Source organism: Cryptomeria japonica, chromosome 6, assembly GCF_030272615.1.
Source record: "Cryptomeria japonica chromosome 6, Sugi_1.0, whole genome shotgun sequence".
Classification (NCBI taxonomy): Eukaryota; Viridiplantae; Streptophyta; class Pinopsida; order Cupressales; family Cupressaceae; genus Cryptomeria; species Cryptomeria japonica.
This window is the reverse complement of record NC_081410.1, coordinates 482,128,349-482,150,265: the sequence shown is the minus strand read 5'-3', so window position 1 is coordinate 482,150,265 and position 21,917 is coordinate 482,128,349. Positions and strand designations below refer to the sequence as shown.

At 38.2% G+C, this 21,917-nt stretch overlaps 1 protein-coding gene across 4 annotated transcripts in view; it reads right to left on the bottom strand.

The window, feature by feature from the left end:
• LOC131052781 (serine/threonine-protein kinase TOUSLED) overlaps nt 1–21,917 on the bottom strand; it is a 167,900-nt gene that overhangs the window by 94,907 nt on the left and 51,076 nt on the right. For all 4 annotated transcript variants that reach the window (XM_057987403.2, XM_057987402.2, XM_057987401.2 and 1 more), the window contains exon 10: nt 13,251–13,317. In XM_057987403.2, the coding sequence (XP_057843386.2) occupies nt 13,251–13,317 (67 nt within the window). The remainder of the gene's footprint in view (nt 1–13,250; nt 13,318–21,917) is intronic.

The window sequence follows — 21,917 nt, the reverse complement described above, 5'->3', positions numbered from 1 at the left end:
CGATGGTTGCCTACAATTCTATGGAAGCAAAGGTGGCTAGAGCGAAGACTGCTAGAACTATAGGGCCATACGCTCTTGTTGTGGGCCTCTCAACTAACCGGATCGCCCACTAACTATCGGGTGGAGGAGATAATAGTGTGAATGAAGAACTCCAACTAGAATCCGCAACGGGAACTAGAATAAGGAGGGAGAATTCTCCTCGGGTCCTAGTCTTGGATTTGGTATTCTTTTCCTTCGACCAAACCATTTTTAGACCCTTATCTTTATTCTATATGTTACCTATAATTATGGAACTTCTTGAAGCTAATTGTTTATTATTATTATTAAAATTAAACCGCAATTTGCACAAAGGTATGTGTATATACACACACACACACACACACACACATACATGTATATATATACATATACATACATGTATGTATATATATACATATACATACATGTATGTATATACATACATACACACATGTATATATACGTACATACAAGCATGTTCGAGACGAATAACAACATAGTGGTTGGGCAGAGATTGAGGCATGTTTATCAAATTTGAATGAGATGAAATCAAATCGAATTGGAATTAAACAAAATGAATCCAACCGTTTTTCTTTGGCAGTATTTAGAAGTCATTTGGTATGCGTAAAACATTACAGTTGGGATTTTTCTTTTCCAAAAGAAAAAGAAGAAATACAAACTCTTTACTAGGAAAAACTTACGCTGTATTAAAGTATTTTCTTGTTCTGCAACGGAAGCTTAAATTTGCTTAAGACTAGCTATACTACTATATTTGCCAACCATGGAAGCTTAGAAAGGAGCAGAGGGCGTTGGATTTATGATAAAGACATCACAACAATCATTACTTGCCACAATTACTAAGTCATGTTCTCAAACACAGGACGACTTCATAGCATTCATTCCCATGCTTCTTATTTATGATAGGAAAGAACTCTTTGCATGAATTAAGCAAGATTTTTACTTTTGATTTCATTAGAAGAAGCTCTAAATTGGACAAGAATGGTAGTGCATTTCATTATACAGCCAGCCGTAGCTTATAGAGCAAATTAATAAATATATTTGGAACTCAACCCCATTAGAATTTGGGCCTATTTAGCTGCAGAGATATTTCTTAATAAAAATGAGTCAGTTTGATTAAGCTAGAAACATATTTTAGAATTGTTTCAATTCATATCATAAGGACTTAGAATTACTGATCTGCACACGGAAACCAAGGTACGTTTACATAAGCGAAACCTTAATTAAACAGCTCTGTTCTTACAACTCATTCAATGAAAGATTAAGGAATTGCTGAGCATGTTTATGTTATCCTCTAGCGGCTAGCCTGCAAGAAGTAGAATCTGGTTTTTGAAATGTACTCTACTCTTATAACAGAGACTATGGAAATAAACTTAACCTTCGCATGAAGAAGACTATATAGGCAACAGTAATTACTCCGTGCTCTGTGAAGCAGAGTTGTATATATATATATATATATATTCAGAGTAGAGTTACCTCGATTATAGTGCATAGCACTGCTTAGCTCAGACATGAAAGTTAATGAAAAGGTTGCCTATCTAGTTTCCTTCATGCATAGGTATTTATAGCATGAATAGGAAAATGTAGAAGTGAAGCAGGAAGGTTACATATTTTCTTTTAAAACAGCAAGCTGCATACCTTAAACTAATTTAAGAAGTAACGCTTTCAAACCTCAAGTAGAGGCAGATAATAGGATCAATGTAAATAAGCTTTAGCACTCAATAGAAAACTACTGTTGAACTTGGTACCAAGTTGTGAGATAAGTGGTCATCCCTAAGCTATATCTTCCTTGCAAAAGATTCCTATTAATATTATAGTTTCCTAAGTTATTAATGCTCAATAATGTAATATGTTGTAATTTTAGTTTCTTATTAGAAACTTTCTATTTTGTATTTCTTTGTAATTCTTTATAATGATCTTCATGATCATTCGTAAATACAACAATCATTTTTTACCAAATTACTTTCGTAATATGGTATCAGAGCCTTGGGAAATTCATTTTTCTAAAAATTTCGATTTTTGGATTTTTTTTAAGATTTTTGGAAAACATTTGCTGGGCTGTTTTTTGCAGGGTCATGAAAAATTTTGTTTTTTTATGGTAGTTCATTCTCAGCAGATCTTTTTTCTGGGCGATTTTCTCTAACGTGCCTTCATTTCACGCGATCTTTCTCTGTCTACACAACCTGTGGGTTTTTTCGTGGAGTTTTTTTTTTGCTGCTACGTCGTGATGGATTTCGTGTTGTTTTTTACCTATGGCGGCTCTGCATTTCACGATTTTCATCCAAAATCGTGACGGCTAGGGTTTATTTGGCAACGCGAATCTGTTTTTTTTTTGTTTTTTTTTTTTTCCCATCTGCAATTTTTCTACCATTTTTGGACGGAAATCTGCATTTTCGACTAGGGTTTTTTCCCTTTAGATCAAGTCGATTTTTTTTTCCGATTGCAGATTCTTGGTGGGTTTTTCGAGAGCTCAACTGGGTTGTTTTCGGAATTTTGAGGGTGCATCGTTTTTCCAAGCCTCGAATTTTGTGCCAACGGATTTCAATTTTGATTTTAGATTCTTTCTGGGTTTTTTGCAAGGATTTATGGGTTGTCTTTGGATTTTTCTGGGTCAGCCGAAATTTTTTCTTGAAATCCGTGTCAATCGTACTTCATAATTTTTTTTAAGTCTGTACCTGTATCTGCCTCTGTTTTCTGCATTGGGATATATGTTTTGTATTCCGTGCTATCGCCTCTTCTCTAATTTTCGTTTTCCGTGCATTGGGAAATGTGCAAGATGGCGTCATTGACCAACTTGATGTTGGAAGGCAGTCAGCAATTTAATGGCAAAAATTATAACACCTGGAAGCAGCGCATGCTGACAATCTTCGAATATCGCCGCCTAGATGATCTTGTCTTGGAAAAGAATCTCGTCCTTCTGCAGGCGGAGCCGATCAAGACAAATTTGATGACCGCAATAGGGAAGTTGTCATGCTTCTCAAGCTCTCTGTCACAGATGACCAGCTCCTTCTGGTCAATTAGCCTCAGAAATTTGTAAGCATCTGAAGGAGTTGCATGAGACATTTGACGAAAGCCGAACATTCTTCTTTAAGAACCAGTTGTTCTCCATCATGATGGATGAACGCAATTCCTTACAGGAGCATCTCACGAAGATTAAGGACATTCGAGATCAGCTCGAAGCTATTGGTGGAAAATGGAGGAAGAGGATATGGTAGTCATAACCCTCAAAAGTCTACCAAAATTCCTCTGAGCACTTCATAGAGACTCTCAACATTACGTCTACGAATGTTGATCTGAAATTTCCAGAGTTATGCAACAAACTTCTGCAGCAAGATCGCTGGAAACAACAGTTTGGTAGCGGTGCCACTTCATCCTCCTCTGAGCAAGCATTTGCAGCCAAATCCTTTCACAAGGATAAAGGCAAATTTCAGTCATCTCAGTTCTCTCAGTCGAAGGGCTCTAGTTAGTCACATGAAGGCTCGAAAAAGAAAAGGGTTCAATGCAATTATTGTCACAAATATGGCCATCTGAGTAAGGATTGTTGCACTCGGATCGCTTCCGAACAGCGGAAGCAGGGAGGGTCTCAGCCTAAAGCCAATGTCACTGAGCACACAGAGCAGAAAGAGTCTGCCTTTTACGCCTTCATAGCTAAAAGACCTGCAAACCATGTGAAATCTTCTGCTTGGTATATTGATTCTGGTGCTTCTTGGCATTTCACTCACAAGCGTGATTGGTTTACAGAATTCACTCCCTATACTGATTCAGTTATTTTTGGAGGAGGTGAGGAGTACACCGTTGTTGGCAAGGGCAACGTTCAGATACAATCTGGTGGGAGGAATCTCATATTCCTCAATGTGTACTACGTTCTTGGCATGGAACTGAACCTTCTCTCTGTGAGTCAAATTATGCAGCATTCTCCTCAGCTTGATGTCATCTTCAGTGCACATAAGTGTTCTATTGTTGATCGTGCGACACGCACTACAGTTGTTGTTGGTATTGAGGATCATGATCTTTATAGACTTGTGGATACAGGTGATTCTCTTGAGCATGCCTTCGCAACAAAATCCTCCTCTATCTCCCATCTATGGCATCAGCGATATGGTCACCTGAACATTCATTATCTTGCTCAGCTTGTTCGGGAAGATTTAATACATGGTTTACCTGAAATTCAAACTCTGAATCAGCAAGTTTGTGACGCTTGTCAAGCTAGGAAGCAGCACAGGACACCGTTCAAGGATGGTGACTCATGGCGAGTATCTAAGGTATTGCAATTGGTCCACGTTGATGTATGTGGTCCAATGAATACTACTTCTGTTACTGGGTGCAGGTATTTCTTACTTTTTGTTGATGATTACAATCGTAAGATGTGGGTGTACTTTCTTAGATAGAAATCAGATGTGTTTCCTATATTTCAGGAATTTAAGGCCTTGGTAGAAAAAGAGTCTGATTGTTCTATTATTACTCTTAGGTCCGATAATGGGGGGGAGTTTTGTTCTACTACTTTATCCACTTTCTGTGATACACATGGCATAAAACATCAATTAACCACACCATACACCCCTCAGCAGAACGGCGTTGTAGAACATTGTAACCGCACCGTTACAGAAATGGCTAGGTCTATGTTGGAACACAAAAATGTTCCTAAGAAGTATTGGGCAGAAGCAGTGTTTACTGCAGTCGATCTCCTTAATAGATCTCCCACTCATGCTATTAAAGGGAAGACTCTTGAGGAAGCCTGGACTGGTCGCAAACCCAGGATCAGCCATTTGAAAGTTTTTGGCTCTCTTGCATATGTTTGGATTCCAGATGCCAAGCGCTCTAAGTTGGATTCCAAGAGTCAGAAGCTCATGTTTACAGGATACAATGACAACCATAAGGCCTACCAATTGATTGATGTAGACACTGATCGTCTCATCTTCAGTCGCGATGTTGTTTTTGATGAAGATCGAGGACCATTTCAGCTTTCCTCCTCTGAGTAGAATTCTGAGGGTCCGCCTTTGAAGGCTTTTGATTTAGGTGTTCGTCTTCCATTTGGTTCACCTAATGGGAGGGATGATGCAGATTTTGTATTTGATGATGCACTACCTGAATTTTCCTCCGTCCTTCGGATGATGCTAATCTTCCACCTGTTCCAGATCCTCTTCCACCTCTAGTTCCAGTTATTCCTCCTCCATCTGATGTTGGCACATCTACTCTCCGGCCTAAGTGGTGGGCTAAGACCATCAGTGATCTTCGTCCTGATGAGCTCATTGAGGGTAGATCTTCCAGAAATAAGGGCACGCAACAAAATACAGTTAACTTTGCTTTCATGGCCAACATTCATAGCATTTATGAGCCTCAGACTTATACCGAAGCAAAAGGGATTCCAGAGTGGGAACAGGCAATGGACGCAGAATACCAGAGCCTTTTGAAGAACACCACCTGGGTTCTCTATGATCTTCCTCCAGGGAAGAAACCCATTAGCTGCAAATGGGTCTATAAGGTCAAGTATCATGCAGATGGTACCTTGGATAAGTACAAGGCCAGATTAGTTGCTCGAGGATTCACACAGCAGAAGGGCATTGATTATGAGGAGACATTTGCTCCTACTGCTAAGATGAGTACCATTCATCTTCTTCTCACTATTGCAACTCAGTTTGGATGGAAAGTCCATCAAATGGATGTTAAGAGTGCCTTCCTCAATGGTCAGTTGCAGGAAGAAGTCTACATGACGCAGCCTCCTGGTTTCAAGGCTGTCGGCAAAGAACATCAAGTATGTAGACTTGTTAAAGCACTCTATGGGCTTAAACAAGCTCCTCCAACGTGGTACATTAAGATTGATCAATACTTGGTTGCTCATGGTTTTCAACGTTGCCCTTCTGACAGTAATCTGTATATCAAACACTTTGGTGATGATATTCTCTTTCTTGTTGTTTATATGGATGACTTGATCATTACTGGCGGTTCAGCACATTTGATTGCAGAAATCAAACAGGATCTGTGCAAGGATTTTGATATGACAGATTTGGGGCTTCTCTATTATTGTTTAGGTGTTGAGGTTTGGCAGACTGATGGTAGCATTTTTATTTCTCAGTCTAAGTATGCCAGGAACTTGCTTGGCAGGTTTCGAATGCAGGATTGCAAACCTGCTTCCACGCCTATGGAGACTAGCTTGAAGTTGTCATGATTCTCCTACTGTAGATGAAACACAATTCAGGCAACTAGTGGGCAGTCTCATCTATCTTACTGCTACTAGACCTGATCTCAGTTTTGCAGTGAGCTACATTTCACGCTTCATGACAACCCCCAAGGCTGATCATTGGGTAGTAGCGAAGCGTGTGCTGCGTTATGTGAAAGGCACCTCTGATTATGGACTTCTTTACACTCGGAGTCATGATCCTAGCCTCAATGGGTTCACAGATTCAGATTGGGCAGGCTCGGTTAATGACAAGAAATCAACCTCTGGATATGTGTTCAGTTTGGGATCCGATGCAGTCACTTGGACTAGTAAGAAGGAGCAGGCAGTGGCTCTGTCCTCAACAGAAGCAGAATATCAAGGAGCAGTTAAGGCAGCTTGTGAGGCAGTTTGGCTTCGCCGGATGTTTGCGGATACGCAAATATCTCAAGCAGGTCCGACTCCCTTGTTCTCTGACAATCAGGGAGTTCTCAAACTTGCCAAGAATCCAGTCTTCCATGAAAGAACAAAACATGTAGAGCTTCATTGTCATTACATTCGACAGTTGGTTGAAGACGGATCCATTCAGTTGCTGTATGTTCCTACAGCGGAGCAGCAAGCCGATATTCTCACCAAGCCCCTCAGTATAGATAATTTTGTAAAATTCAGGGGGTCTATTGGTGTAGTTGATAGAGTTTAAGTTGCAGTCGAGTAGGATGATGAACATTGACTTCATGCATTAGCTTGATCGCAACTATATTAAAACCTTTGGCCAAGGTGATGCTTCTATCTATGAGCGTCAGTCAGTTTGTTAATCCAGTTACACAACCCAATCAGAGGTCATGATAGTTAGGGGTAGCCTATAGTGTGTGATCGACTAGGGATTGTGTAGGGTTAAACACTAGTCTCAGATGGCATGAGTTCAACTTCTCATTACCTCCCTGCGAAGGGTCAGGCATGTCCAATAGGAAACAACACGGGGGACTAGTAAGTCCAAGGTCGGGCAGAAAAGCACCCTAATGATACTTTCCCTCGAAATCATTGGTAAAGGTATTTGAAAGATCAGATTGTACTTCAAAAAAAATTGTAATCACTCAACCTCTCTTCTTCCTTTAATTGTATTGTTGAATTTTCACATGCACTAGATTATATCTTTTTAGATTAGTTTACTGTTTCATTCAAAAGTTTATGATTTCAATTTCACAGCTGTGTTAAAAAAAATATAGTTGTTGCAAGTTTAATTTCCTTTCTTGTTTTCAAAAGTGGTTATTTAATGTTGCATAGTGAATGCATGTTACACTTAAGAGGAGTCAGCCTTTTATGCATTCGTGGCCAAATGACTGCAAATTATGTCAGGTCTTTTGTAGGGCAGCTAGTAGAATGACCATTAACGGAGGGTATTAGAGTAATATTGTACTATTTAGCTTATAATGGTCACTTAAGTCATTTAAGTAGTTTACTTCGTAACTTTCTATTTTGTATGTCAGATAGTCAATTTTAGTAAATTTCGTTTATATATTTCATTCTCAATCATTTCCATTATGGAAAGATCCTCTGTAATTGCTTATTTAAGGAGCTTTTGTCTCCTTTGTTATTATCAAACAACTAATTATCATTTAGATGTAAGTCCTAAAAAGTATTATGTATTATTGGAACAACGTAATAGAAGCACAATATTACTGTAGAGTTTTGAATTTTATATGGTATTAGAGTTGTCACCATAGTTGTAGGTTTAGTGCAATCAAGATTGCAAATGCCTACTTGTATCCAGGCCTATTTAGAAGTTCATATGTCCTAAGATTGATTCCAATGAAGTGGGCATAGCATAATGGGGAGAGTACAACATGGCTAGCCCAGGTTTGGTCCTCAGGTTGCCTTGTCAATTGGGAATCACCTAATCAACATTGTCCTTTGGGTGGTATGTGGTTTAAAGAAATTTGAGTGGAAGTGGCAAGGAGCAAATAAGAGGCTTGGAGATTATACAAAACTACATGGTGAGCATTCCATTTGGGAGGAATTTCTGGTGTGTCTAGATGGAAAGGTGGTGGACAGCAAGGTGAAAAGTTCGATTTGTAGCTATTCCTACCTAAGGATCTTCAATTCTTTTGCCTTGATCTATAGTTTGTGATAAAAAATCTATTGGTCACAAACAGACTATTACAAGACTCTGGAGGTCACAAGTTCATTCACTCTTTCAATGGTTGCCAATGGTGTTCTTCATGTGGAATTGGAAATTAATACATGGAGTTAACTTCCACTAATTGTCAAACCAATGCACTTCTATAAAAAAAAGAAAAAAACATATGTATGGCATCAGTCTCTCAAGCAGGTGATTTTCCAAGGTTTTGTGGTAGTGTAGGTAAATGAGAAGTGTTTCCCTTGTAATATTCTCTCTCATTTTTTGCTTCTTGGTTTCTTTCAGTTGTTCTTGACTCTTGGCACCGTTGTCATTTTGATAGTTGTTGGGCTTTGCCTTAACTAATATTTCTCTTTTATGATTTGTCCCTTTCATCACATGTCTAGAGTTTTGTTAGACTGCTTCTATTATGTTAGTTTTTGGGCCAATTTGCCTTGAGTAGTATTATTTATAGGTTTTATAGAATTGATTGTCTATATATTGCCATTTCAATAATTTCAATGCATCAAAAGTGTTATCAATTCAAAGTGCATTATAAGTGGAGTTCAACACCTTTGATCTTATTTTAATTAAGGGGGCAGAATAGATATTTATAACATGGAGAAAAATAGAGCATTCTCTATTTAGAAATTTGAAGGCAGATAGATATTTTCGGCCATAATCTAAAAGTCCAATATAGAAATATTGCATGTTGTCAAAGCAAATTAAAGTCAACTTGTATCATTTTGTTTATATAGGGTCCATTTTTCCTCCTTCAATACATGTCATTAATTGTAATATCATGAAAAGTATGTCTATCAAAATTCAAAAGTGTTGAAAAATTAAGGATGCATCAATTGTAACTAAACACAATATCGCTTGCACACAACATCCATCTTGAGGGTGGAGGAAGTCGGTGCGACCTTTCTAAAACAAAGCTTCAAAGCCAAAATTTCTAAGTAGCAAACCTCCTAGAGGATGGCACCATAGGAGAGTGGAGAACATGCAGGGTCCTCTCTTAAGTCACTAGCAACAAGGCCACAAAGTTGTATTAATGGTAAAAGTATTTGTGTCAAGAAGATTAAGCAAATATTGGTTCATATTGTCATTTTATGACATCCTTGGTCCATTAGTGAGAACCGATCAGAGATATGCTACATGGACCAACGCTACCCCAATTGATCAAGGACAAAACCAATGGATTAAGTGTTGTCTTGTCAGGAGGCGGAAGTTCTCAAGCCTTTTTCCTTCCTTGAACCCGAATCCAGAAATTCCTAGTTCTCAAGCCTTTTTCCTTCCTTGATCCCGGAATCCCGAAATTCCCAATTCTCAAGCTTTTCCTTCCTTGAACCCCGAAATCCCAGAATTCCCAGTTCTCAAGCCCTTTCCTTCCTTGAACCCTAGAATCCCGGAATTCCCAATTCCCAAGCCTTTCTATTCCTTGAACCCAAAATCCCGGAATCCTGAAATTCCTAGTTCTCAAGCTTTTTCCTCCCTTCAACCCCGAAATCTCAAAATCCCCAAGTTCCAAGCCTTTCCCTTCATAACCCCAGAATCTCGGAACCCCCAAGTTCCAAGCCTTTTCCTCATGACCCTGGAACTCCGAAACCCCCAAGTTCCAAGCCTTTTCCTTCATGACCTCGAAATCCCAGAACCCCCAAGTTCCAAGCCTTTTCCTCTAGACCCTGAAATCTCGGAACCCCTAGGTTCCAAGCCTTTTCCTTCATGACCCCAGAATCCCGGAACCCCCAGGTTCCAAGCCTTTTCCTTATGACCCTGGAACCCCCAGGTTCCCGACTCCTCTCCCCTTATGGCAAGACCTGACGTCCGACTTTTGATGACTTGTGACACTTCCAGATGATGCGATCAATACTCAAGGCTCTTAATGCTCCACCAACCTCTACGACTCGTCTACTTTCATTTGTGGAGCTACAAGAGCACATTTAATGCTTTTTGCAAGATTGGCATCAAGTGGAGTCCAGGGCCATGCTTATTTATGGTTATTTGATGGCCTTTATGTCAGGTCTGCATGCTCTAACTTTGGAATGTCAAACAATCCACCTTCTGGTACTTTTCTTCTTGGGATTGCCTTGTTAGGGTATGGCCAAGTTGCTTGCATACACACCATTTCAGGTCTGTGCACCTCCCTGCCTTCCCTGACTGACATTCCTTTGTGCACGCTAGGGTCAAGGCTTCCTCTTCTTGACCATTGGTCTCTCCTCTTCGACCAATTTGCTATATAGGCTATTAAGTCTCATTGTAAAGGGTTCTCTCCTTGCTGGCTTGAGCTACTCTTTGCTCTTCCACTTCTCTTGAAGACTTGTATATTTCCTTGCATTTATGCAACTGTAAGTTTGGCCATTGCCCTGAGAATGAATTGAAATCATCATTCTTCCCTTCCTTCAACTTATGCATGTTGTTTATGTTTTCTTACCTTCATTGTAACTGTATGTTGTGTGGCTATCTTTCACGTATATGTTGTGTTAACTTGTTTCTGGGTGTGACTTGTGGAAAACCTTCTCCGCTTTTGACATTCAGCAAATTCTAACCTCCATACATGCATTTGGGGTCATTCATGCAACTAAAGTTTGTGCATCTTCTGGGTATTTCGATTGGTTCTTTGTGTCAAATCTGGATGGGGAGAGAAACATTTCTTTTCTTGGTAAATCACCTCCTTTCATTTTAGCATTTCCTTCTTCCCTTTTCCTCTACAAGTTGTTAGGATTGGTTTATGTAATGTCCCCACTTTGAAATAGAATTTAATAATAAATGATAATAATAAAATTAAAATATAAACTAATATAATTAAATATGATTAATTAAAAATTAATTAAGTTAATGAAAAGTCAAAAGACGTGAAAGGAAAAGTTGTGACTCCCTCAACAATGAAATAGAAAAGGGAGAAGAAAACCTCATTTGAGGGGGGGAAGAAATGGAAATGAGAAGTGCAGATCTGATTTAAATAATAAGTGCAGATCTGATTATAAAAGGCTGTGTCCCTTTCAAAGGGTAGAAATAATGAAGAGTTGCACTCTTTCAAAGGGTGCTAATGGTGAAAGGGTATGTCTCTTGCCAAAGGGCATACATGATGAAGAGGTGTGACCTCTCCCTCAAATTGAGAGATATAAAGGGTAAGGAATCAAAAGCATCTAGTGACATCACCATTGATCAGATCAGATCAGATCAGAATTGTTACCAAGTTACAGGTAGTAACATATGTGTTCTTGGTGGTATACATGGGGATGTGCTTAATATGTATGCTTAGTCTATGAAGCCTGATAAAGCTGTTATGCAGAATCTAGTAATAATATTGTTATAAACTGCAATATGTATGACAGTCATACTTAATTTCATATTTATTTATAATACATGAGAAGTTAGTGTACTTATAGTCTAAATCATGTTATTACTGTCAGTATTTAAGAAGATGGGGATGAGATGTTCCAAAGAGGGGCAGTCTAAATCCAAGCAATAGGTCAAGTCCCAAGATAGGGTGGGGATCGGCGACCCATAAGCCTTGAGGGTATAGACCCAAGATAGGTAAGGGCTTGGATCTGTAAACTTTGAGGGAGTAACAAGGTCTGATATCTATATTAATAATGATATCAATCATCTAATGAGGAAAGTAGATAAACACTTGTTAATAACTAATTGAAGAATATCAATCAATTTTAATATGTTGAAATAGATCAAGTAGGGGACATTACAGTTTAGAAGTAGAATTTGGAGTGTTGAATTGGTTCAACACCTGCACTTGGATTGAGAAGGAAGCTAGCCTTCTCCTAAGATTCAACCCCATTGTGCAAGGTCCTACACTTCGGGGTTGTTTCCATGTTTCACGAGGTTGCTGAGTTGATAGCTCAGCAAGGGTGCAAACTTTTGTGACAACAGTGACCATCTAAGATCATTTGTGATTAGAGTAGCAAAGATCAATTATGAGAGTTGCATACACAACAACAAGGACTTATTCCTCAAAAAAATTATATTGTATAGTATTCTATTTGTATTTGTGATTGGATGTGTTTGCCCCCAATCACATTTGTTGAGTGATAGTGAATGAATGTGTTTGTCCCTATCCAAATTTGCTGTATGGCCTTAGTTGGAAGCATTTGTCCCTGTCATGATTCCATGGATAGATGTGTTTGGATAAAATCTAGTAAGGTCAAGCCAATTGAAGGTCATACCTTATGCATTTTATAAGCCACTAAACATGTTCATCATGTGTTATTAGTCCACCTATCCTTCTTTGGAGAATGATGTAATCAAGGGGGGTGTTAGGAATATTACATCATTCCATATGTATAAGCTTGTTAGTGTATTTAAGACATGTACAATAATCATTTGTTAGTTTGTTCATACTCATGAGTGTTTGTTATGGTTTTATCCCATGATTTTTTGTGTAAAAGAGTGGTTATAGAATATGTAAGTTCTATAAATTAGTATTATGTATCATTGGAACAATGTAATAGAAGCATAGTATTATTGTAGAATTCTAAATTTCAATATAAAATCTATGAGAACAAGCACCCCTGATTCAACCACCATTAAAAGTAAAGGCCAAGGAAAAATTTCAGCTATATAACAAGAGTAAATTGAATGCTTAAAAGCTGACAACTAGATAGGACATCTTGACATGTATTTAAATTTCCAGCATATCAATAAAGAACAACAAATTTCCTTTGCAAAGTTGAAATTGGCTATCATGCACATAAATGGTTTGAGTGTTATGTTCATTCTTTAGCTCTAAGAAAAATACAACCAATTTATAAGTGGATTGAATTTAATAAGATGAATCTAAAGAACCAATAAACAAGCATCTCTCTACCATATGTTTTTCCATATTATATTAAATAGTGTATTTAAAAAAAAGAACATAGAATTATAATATGATTTGGTAAAAGCAAAAAAAAGGATCCTAGTAGGAAATAAAATGCATGTATATACCAAATGAGCTTGAATGTCTTTGAGTGCCTGCCCATCCTCCCAAGTCTCAGAAATCACTGTTCCAGCTCTGCAATAAAATATGAAAACTGAATGTTAAAACAATCCTAGTATCTAGGATAACTCTAGGTGTACTTTAAAATTTTGGAGCCACCTATCAAGCAATGATTTTATTAAAAATCTAATCACATTAAAAGTTACTATGCAATCCATTATTCAGCAGACACATACTAAGATATTATCATTCAAACAACCCTGTTATTCCAAAATTCATTAGCTAAAAGCTATAGCACCATTGTCATCTTGTGCAATTCATTTCACAAACCCACACAGGAAATCTGTAACCAAACAAGCACTGACCAAAAGGAGAAAGAAAACTAAATGTCCATTAATTGTGAGTACTAATAAATATTTTATTTCACAGAGTGTTCCATCAGAACACGTCCCTTGAATCTAAGTGATGCCCTAGACATCCGACAGACTTGGGACTTGTAGGGGCTGTCTCTCTCCTGGCCTCACTTCTTTTTAAATTTTGAGGATGTCCCCAAGATATCCCTCTTTCCTTTTGGCCTTTTTGGGAGCATACTGGTATGTTCTAGCCATTGTTTGGACATCACAATCTCCCGAGGTTGTCCCCAATGCACTAGGACATCCCCCACAACCAACGGACTCAAAACAGCAAAAACAATCAATAACAAGAAAAAACATAAAAGGGGGGCCGCCAAGGCCCTCAAACCCAAAAAATATTTTATAACCCATACCCATTTTTGTTTTGCATCCACCAAAAGAGAAGGGGAAAAGAGAAAAACAACAAAAAAAAGAGAAGAAGAGGATATCAATCAGACGTCAATTCCAATTTCTAACATGAATGATGTAACAGATATTTTTGGCATCCCTCAATATAGATCAAGTTTCATATTGTGTCTTGTTGACAGGTGTTTTGTGACCACACCAACACAGAATAAAGTTTCCAAAGGACACTCTATCCTCTCTTGAGCAAAATCTCGTGTATGCTAAGACTACGAAAGATCATACAAGTGACCCCAAGGTTCCTACTACGAACAAGCGACTTTATCTTGGATATGAGCTCGTTCGGCTTGATGTATGCTGGTAACAAAAAGGGACTTACATTTGAACCATTCTTCACTTTTTCTGCAATGCTAGTTGGAACTCCTTCATCGAATATTGCAATCTCGTGATGCTTCTTCGAACAGACAACTAAAATGAACTAAAATTAAAGGGGGAAGGGTTAGAGAATCTATTCTACTCCTAAGGACAATGATACCAATGGATAGTGCTCCAATGGAAGAATTCCACATTAACCAAGTTCCACTTCGCCAAGCTCAACAACAACTCCACAAGACCGATGCAATCTTCCAAGGGTTATGCAAAAAAAATTCATATTATAATGAACACCAGCATAACGAGCAATGTACATTCAATGATCGAAGTTAAGCATCCATATAAAAAAAACTCAGGCTAACTTTACACTGCAAATAGAAATCATCTAAGTGCAAAAAGTATGAACCATTGAAATTCATCAAACATTGTCACATTCTCCATTAACATCAATGTACTTCTAACAATTTGAAAAATCGAAGGAACACCATGCAACAAGTTGAAATAGACAAGAATCCACCATAACTTCACTGTAATCAAGTTTTATTTCTCCAAGTCATATGCAACAATGTCTTCTTCTCCTACTCTACTTCTACTCTAAGGAGCAAGAGCTCTCTGCTTCTAATGAGCTACCTATCTAATGAATTACAAATGAGAAGGTAGGGCCTTTTAATAAGCTCCTCCCACAAATGAACGGCCAAGATTACACCATGCAAACCCTAATTAGGGTTTGACCAAGAACAACCATTGAGGCACAAGGTAGTGAGTCTGGCAATTAATGAGGCAACACGCCCACTAAGCATTTAGTAGCCCATCACTTAGAATAGCACGCCCGCTAAGCATTTAATAGCTCATCACCCAAAATAGCATGCCCACTATCCCTCTCCTTGGCAGCAAATGCAAAGAATCTTGTCATGACGATTTGGAAACAAGTGATTGGTCAAAGAAGGTGACGAGGCGCCACCTTAGCATATTGGACGCCATGTGGACCCGATAACTCATCACGAAGAATATTCCATTTTGACTGATTGTGATGAAGTATATTCCCAAATTGCATCATCTAGACCAAGGTTCTAACTTTGATCAACTCTTTTGAAATTATCCTTGATCATTTTCTTCTTTCCACATACTTGGGTTTGCAAATTCACCTTCTTGGAACATCTTTCCTTGTCAACGACTATCATTCCTTGAGTCTTTTCCTTCAAACTTTTGGTCTTGGATTTCCGGAGGAAATTCAATATGTTGTAAATTCTTCTTCTCACTTGCAATTGAACTTTGGATTCTTGGGGTCTAGAACTAGATTGCCTTGAAGCTTGAATGTTTGGAGTTTGAATGTCCTCCTCGACATTTGGAATTGAAACTCTTCCCCCATGAACTTCCTGAAACTGGATTTCTTCTTGAACTTGGATGTCATAAACTGAATCTACTCATCTTCGACCTCCATGCCTCTTGACGTCCTAATGTTGTCTTTGGATTGGATAGATGAATCCTTGATGTTTTATCATTTTCTGACATTTTGGAGATGGGCGCATTTGAAGCTTGGTGAAGGAATTTCTCCATACTTAGTCAAATTTTTTGAGTTTCCATGCCTTGAGAATGCTTTGGCAGCACTTGGAGGGGGAAGGAGGAATTTTTAAACACCTACCCATTTTTTATCATTTCCTCCCTTCATGAGGTTGGGCGCATTCCAAGGGGATAGGAAGAATTTCCAATGCCTTAGTCAAATTTCAAAGTTTTTATGCCTTTCTGAGACTTGGGCACACTTGGAGGGGGAAGAAGGAATTTTCCCATACTTAGTTGAATTTTGTCATTTCTTCCCATTCTAGAGCTAGGCACATTTGGAACTTGGGGAAGGAATTTTCCCATACTTTTTAGTGAAATTTTGAGAGTTTCCAAGTCCTGAGAGTGCTTGGGTGCATATGAGGCCTGGAGGAGGATTTTTGGACAAAAGGATTAATCCTCCTTATCATGTAATTTGCACCTAGGGATAGATTCCTAGCATACTTGAGACATGGAGGAGGATTTTTGGACAAAAGGATTAATCCTCCTTTTCTTGGGATTTGCACCCAAGAATAGTTCTTTGGTGATTCAAATTTTGAAGGAGAATTCTCTGACTTGGCTAAAATTCGACCATCTGCTTGCTTCATTGACTTTCTAGATTTGGAATTGGATGCTCTAGTTCTTTTTGTAGTCCGTTCTCACCAGTTGCCAAGAATAGACTTTCCAAAAATAGACTTGCTAAAAATAGTAAGTTCTTCCAAACACAGAATTAGGGCAAATAGGGGCACAATGAAACTTACTAAAATAGACTTACTAAACATAGACATTGCTAAAAATAGTAAGTTTGTTCAAACTGAAAATTAGGCCAATCGGGGGCACCATGATACTTACTAAAAATAGTAAGTTCATGAAAAACACTCAAATTTCACTGGAAGGCCCTTTGAAAGATTTTCTTTTCCACACTTTGGAAGAAATTCCTACTTCCTGCCTTCTATTGACTTTCAGAGCGCAAATTAGAGGTTGAGGAAGAATATTATCACTGAAAGAATCCTAACACTGGCATAAACTACCTCCTTGAGTGCAAATAAGACCCTAAGGAGGATTTTGTCCCCAAGAACAAAATCCTATTGATGTATTGAACTACTTCCTTGGGTGCAATTTGGGGGGGGAGGGGGGGGGAACTTTCCATTAGCGCAAATCCACCTTTGTAAAGGATTTTTCCTAGACAGCCAAATTTTGGCTATTCAATTTCATTCATTCAAGCAAACCTTGCAATACTTAGTCAATTTGCATCAGTTCATCCTTTTGCTAGTGAATTCCTTGTTCTATCATTCCAATCTCTTCCTTGGACGATGATATCATCCACTCAACGAAGTCCTCTTCTCAGCATCCAAAGTCTTGTTTTCGCATCAAATCCTGAAAAGACAAGAAAATGTTGTAATCTTACAAGTATCAATCAAGTCATAAGTTAACAAAATGCAAAGTTCAAAGGATAATCAATAAACATAATGCAGTTTGAAAATACTTTGGAAACCCTAATTATGGACTTGACGACAATTGTCAAGGCTCTATACTCTTTAAAATCCATTCCATACTTAGGCATTTCATCACCTTCAAAGGCCAAAATCGGGACCAGCCTTATAATTCATTCCTTAGGGTCAGGAGACAACACAGACTACAAAAGACTTCGTTTATTCAACGAAAAGAGGAGGTCCCCATTTGCAATGGAGCGATGTGTGAAAATGTCACAACATCTAGTGCCAATTTGAATAAATGTTCCTAAACATTTCAAAGATAAAAACCCAATCCACACCTGGAATCTTTTGAAAATTTCATCCAACCTATCAAATAGTTAGAAAACACACTCAAAAAGGAAGCAAAATCTCAGATTGGATCAAGTCACTCAATCTCGGATTACCAAAGTGTGTGCAATTGAATTCATTCTGGCTCATAAGATCATTAAGACCCTCAAAATCCCTTGTGGCGAGCTTCGTAGGTATCTTAACTCCAAAAGCATCCTGGACATTGCTTTGCTGCCAATAAGGCATCCATAGGCCCAACAAGTTTATTGTTGTAATTCCCACAAACATTGCTCCACTGCCAATCGAGCGTCCATAGCTCTAATGGAAATATTCGAAAATTCCCAAAGGCAATGACTTTGATATTTCTTTTCATTTCTCTTTTCTCTTTTTCTTTCTTTTCTTTTAATATTACTTTTCTCTTTTCTCTATCAATTCCGCAATTGGCTCGTAAGCAATGTACCCCACAATGGGTTTGAGAATTACAATGGGGCTGAAGCAGGATTTAGGATTTTTTCACTAGCCACGACTTCTCCTAAGGAAACCTAAATGACTTAGAGCAATTAAATAAGCATGTAAAAATATAGTAATCACAAGATATCGATGTCAAGACACAATAAGTGATTCCCCTCCAAGTCAAGTACAAGTCCTAACCAAATGATAAAACTGGAAAAGAACAACCTCTGACTCCAAAGCACTTCATAAATAGTTATCCTAGATATGGATTGAACATAACTAAGTACAGACACTTGAGTGAGCTTAAGATAACAACGCCTTTCTCACAAATGGGATCCCCCAAAAGAAACCTAAACTAAAAGACAACGACGATTGGAAACCTACTCTAAAGAACAAAAATTTTGAACGAACAATACTCCCAAGACCTAAATAAATACAACTCGTAACATAATTTCTCAAGATGTGCAAGAACAACATGGCATTAGTCATGGTTCAAAGCCTTGCAAATTCATCTTTAAACTCGAAAAAGCATTCTTTCATAATACAAATCTCAAACTCAAGCAAAACTTCAAGAAAAATTAGCAACTGGGGCAACTCATGTGGACCACGATTAATCCATAAACAAGTTGTTCTTCCCAAATTTCCATAATCATATTCATAGCTTTTAAACTCGAGACCAAGGAAAGAGACAACCTAGTGGACCTCGTGTGTGGGAGGGAATTCTTATGTGTCATCCACTACTTCATCGGGAGGTCAAAGTTGGTGATGTATCATCCCACTTCCATACAACACATGCATTTCAAAATTCCAATCCATAGTAAGCACACAGTGGCAAAATCCAGATTCAAATGGAAACTTGGAAACATGAAGCATTTCATCCACTAGCTCCTTTTAAATCTTTAGTAACGGGTCTAGCCCCAACCCAAATTGCTCATCATATTCTTCTTCCATTGTGGTAACTTGCTCATCAATCAGCATTTCGTCCTATTCAATTTCTCTTAGAAGTTCTCCCTAGATTATAAAATAGTGGGTCGAGCGCCAACCCGAATTGCTCTTCATACTCTACTTCCATCTCGGTGACCCATTGATCATCAAATATTCCTTTTTGCCTTAGGTTGCTTATCATTTCTTCCATCTTGAGCATGCATGAATGAACTTCTTCATCAAGGACTATTCCTTCTTGCAATGTGTAGTCATTTTCTTCCTTTTTGGTTGACGAATCATTTCTTTCTTCCTTGATTGATAGATCTTGGCAATTCTTGCAACCACTTCCTTCATGAGCTAAGTTTTCCACTTCGAATTCTTGATGATTTCCAACAACTTGCAATTCTTCATGCTCAAATGGCTTCATATGTTGACTATCATTTTGGGCTTCCCTTTGTGCCTGGATATCTTTTATTGCTTCCTTGATCTTCACTCCAATGGCATCTTCCTCTAGTGTTATGCAGGAACGATCTTCTTCCACTTGAATGCCTAATCTACTCGTGCTATCTTCTTGTAATCCTCGTTCTTCCTTGCCAAGTGATGTTGCAATGCCTTGTTTTTTTAATGGCAAACTCATGTGTTCAAGGTACTCATTCCAAATGCATTCCCTTGGTAATTTTGGTAGCCCAAATTGACATCTAGCTTGGTTGATGGCCTCCTCACATATAGGACAAGTGAATTTTAAATGCGGTGCATTGTGAACCCGACACCAACGAGGAAGCAACACGCTTTCAAGTAGTTCATTGCCCAATTCTATCTGACTTTGAATTATCAACTTGAATCTTGAGAAAGGATCACTTCCATTGACATCATCGTTGGGCCTTATGCACAACTCTGGCTTGGGAACATCCCAGAAAAAAGATTTTTCCTTGTAGAACCAATTCTATCCTTGACAAGAATGTCAAGCAATTCATCTCATCATGCTTGGTGGTTTCATGAATCCGGCACCTCCAAAATTGCACAAATTGCAAAAATGGAATAGAGAGTAGGCATTTGAGAGAGAGAGCATTAGCACTACAGTCCTTTTACCCTTATGTACTTTATATCAAAATCAACATTTTTTTGTCAATCATTCAGGTCATGTTGGCCAAGGAAGAACTTCAAACTATTATGATCTATCTTTGCCAAAAATCTTCCACAAACTAAGTATTGACTGAATTTTAGCCAAAGCATGCATGATGGCAAGCATCTACTTGTCATAGATAGAAAAAAGCCTCCCTTAATCTTTCAACTTCCTACTTTCAAATGCTATGGGATGCCCCTTTCCAATTACCATCACTCCATCTACCTATCTTGGAGCATCATATTCTACAACAAACAATAGTGAAAAATTTAGAATAACAAGTACAAAGCCCCTAACAAACCTCTGATAGTAGTTGCAAAGGTCAAAAAATCCTTTCAACCTTGACAATGTGGTAGTTGTTTGCCAATCCAATATGGCAAGGATCTTTTGTTGATCCCCTGAAACACCTTGAGCACTAATGATGTAGCCCAAGTACAAAATTTCTATAACCCCGTATTAACACTTTGAAACCTTTGCACAAAGAGCATGTTGCTCCAATATCCCAAGAAATATTTCAAAGAACACTAAAATAAACTTTCTTAACTGACCATAAATACCTAATTCATGGCAAACTAGAAAGTGCCCAAGGAATTTGTCAAACAAAATGGCATGACCAAGAACTCAAAGTATCCAAAATGGCACCTAAATCAAATGGTACACATCCTTATGGCACACACAGATCAAATGGTAACCTAATCTTAGGTCAATCTTTGAGAAGTATATTGATCCATAAAACTAATCAATAAGCTCATCAATCCTAGGAATAGGATACTTATTCTTGATGGTCTTCTTGTTCAGGGCTCTGTAGTCTATGCACTTCCTCATTGTGCCATCGTTCTTCACAAGAACCATAAATAATGCCAAATGACTAGAGCTAGGACTGACATGCCTCGTCTCTAATAATTATTTGATCCCCTTTCCTAATTCTCTTTGTATATCCACAAATTGCAATAAGGGGCTAAAAAAACAAGCTTTTAGCTGCTATCAAATGGAAAAACTACAAGTATATCACTAAACCCAATACTATGCTTATCCAAGATGATATGAATATCAATATAAGAGCAATGCTTACCAAAAGATGAAGTGGCATGCATGCCTTTCATCACAAAGAAACTAGCTGTCCATGCAAGATGACCCTTGAAAAAGCTCGTCTCTATACTCTTAGATGTGATTAGTTCTAGTGATCCATCAAGAATGGCTCTAAGTACGATGACTTTCTCTTGAGATTTGAATTTTAGTTCCAAGATTAATAACTTTATGAAAACTCTCCAAGGGAATGAAACCATTATACTCCTATGCCCATTTATGTTTCTCCTAGTCCCACAACATTGAAATAATCATACACCTAATAATCACCACAGGATAATTTGATTTGTTAAATTGCAGCAACAATGACATTTAATCAAGCAAGTCTTAAACTTCAAATCCTCCCTTAACCATCAAGTCTTCATCAATGATGTTGTGGGTAGCCCCACCATCAATAGGCACCATAACCCACTGCCCAAATAACTCCCCACAAACCCTAAATGGGTGGTATCATGAAGCCCTCGAAGGGGCTGCAAGTGTGCATTTCTCATGCATACATATTGATCTACCAACTTCTCTAGCTTGTGCTGAATGATCTACTCCTCATAGCTAGTTGTAACTCAAGTTCTTCAAGATCCATCTCATCATCAAATACTACCTCAATGTCGTGAACTTGGCCCTTGTCAAGGCATCTATGACTAGGTTCCCATTACTCCTTGCAAG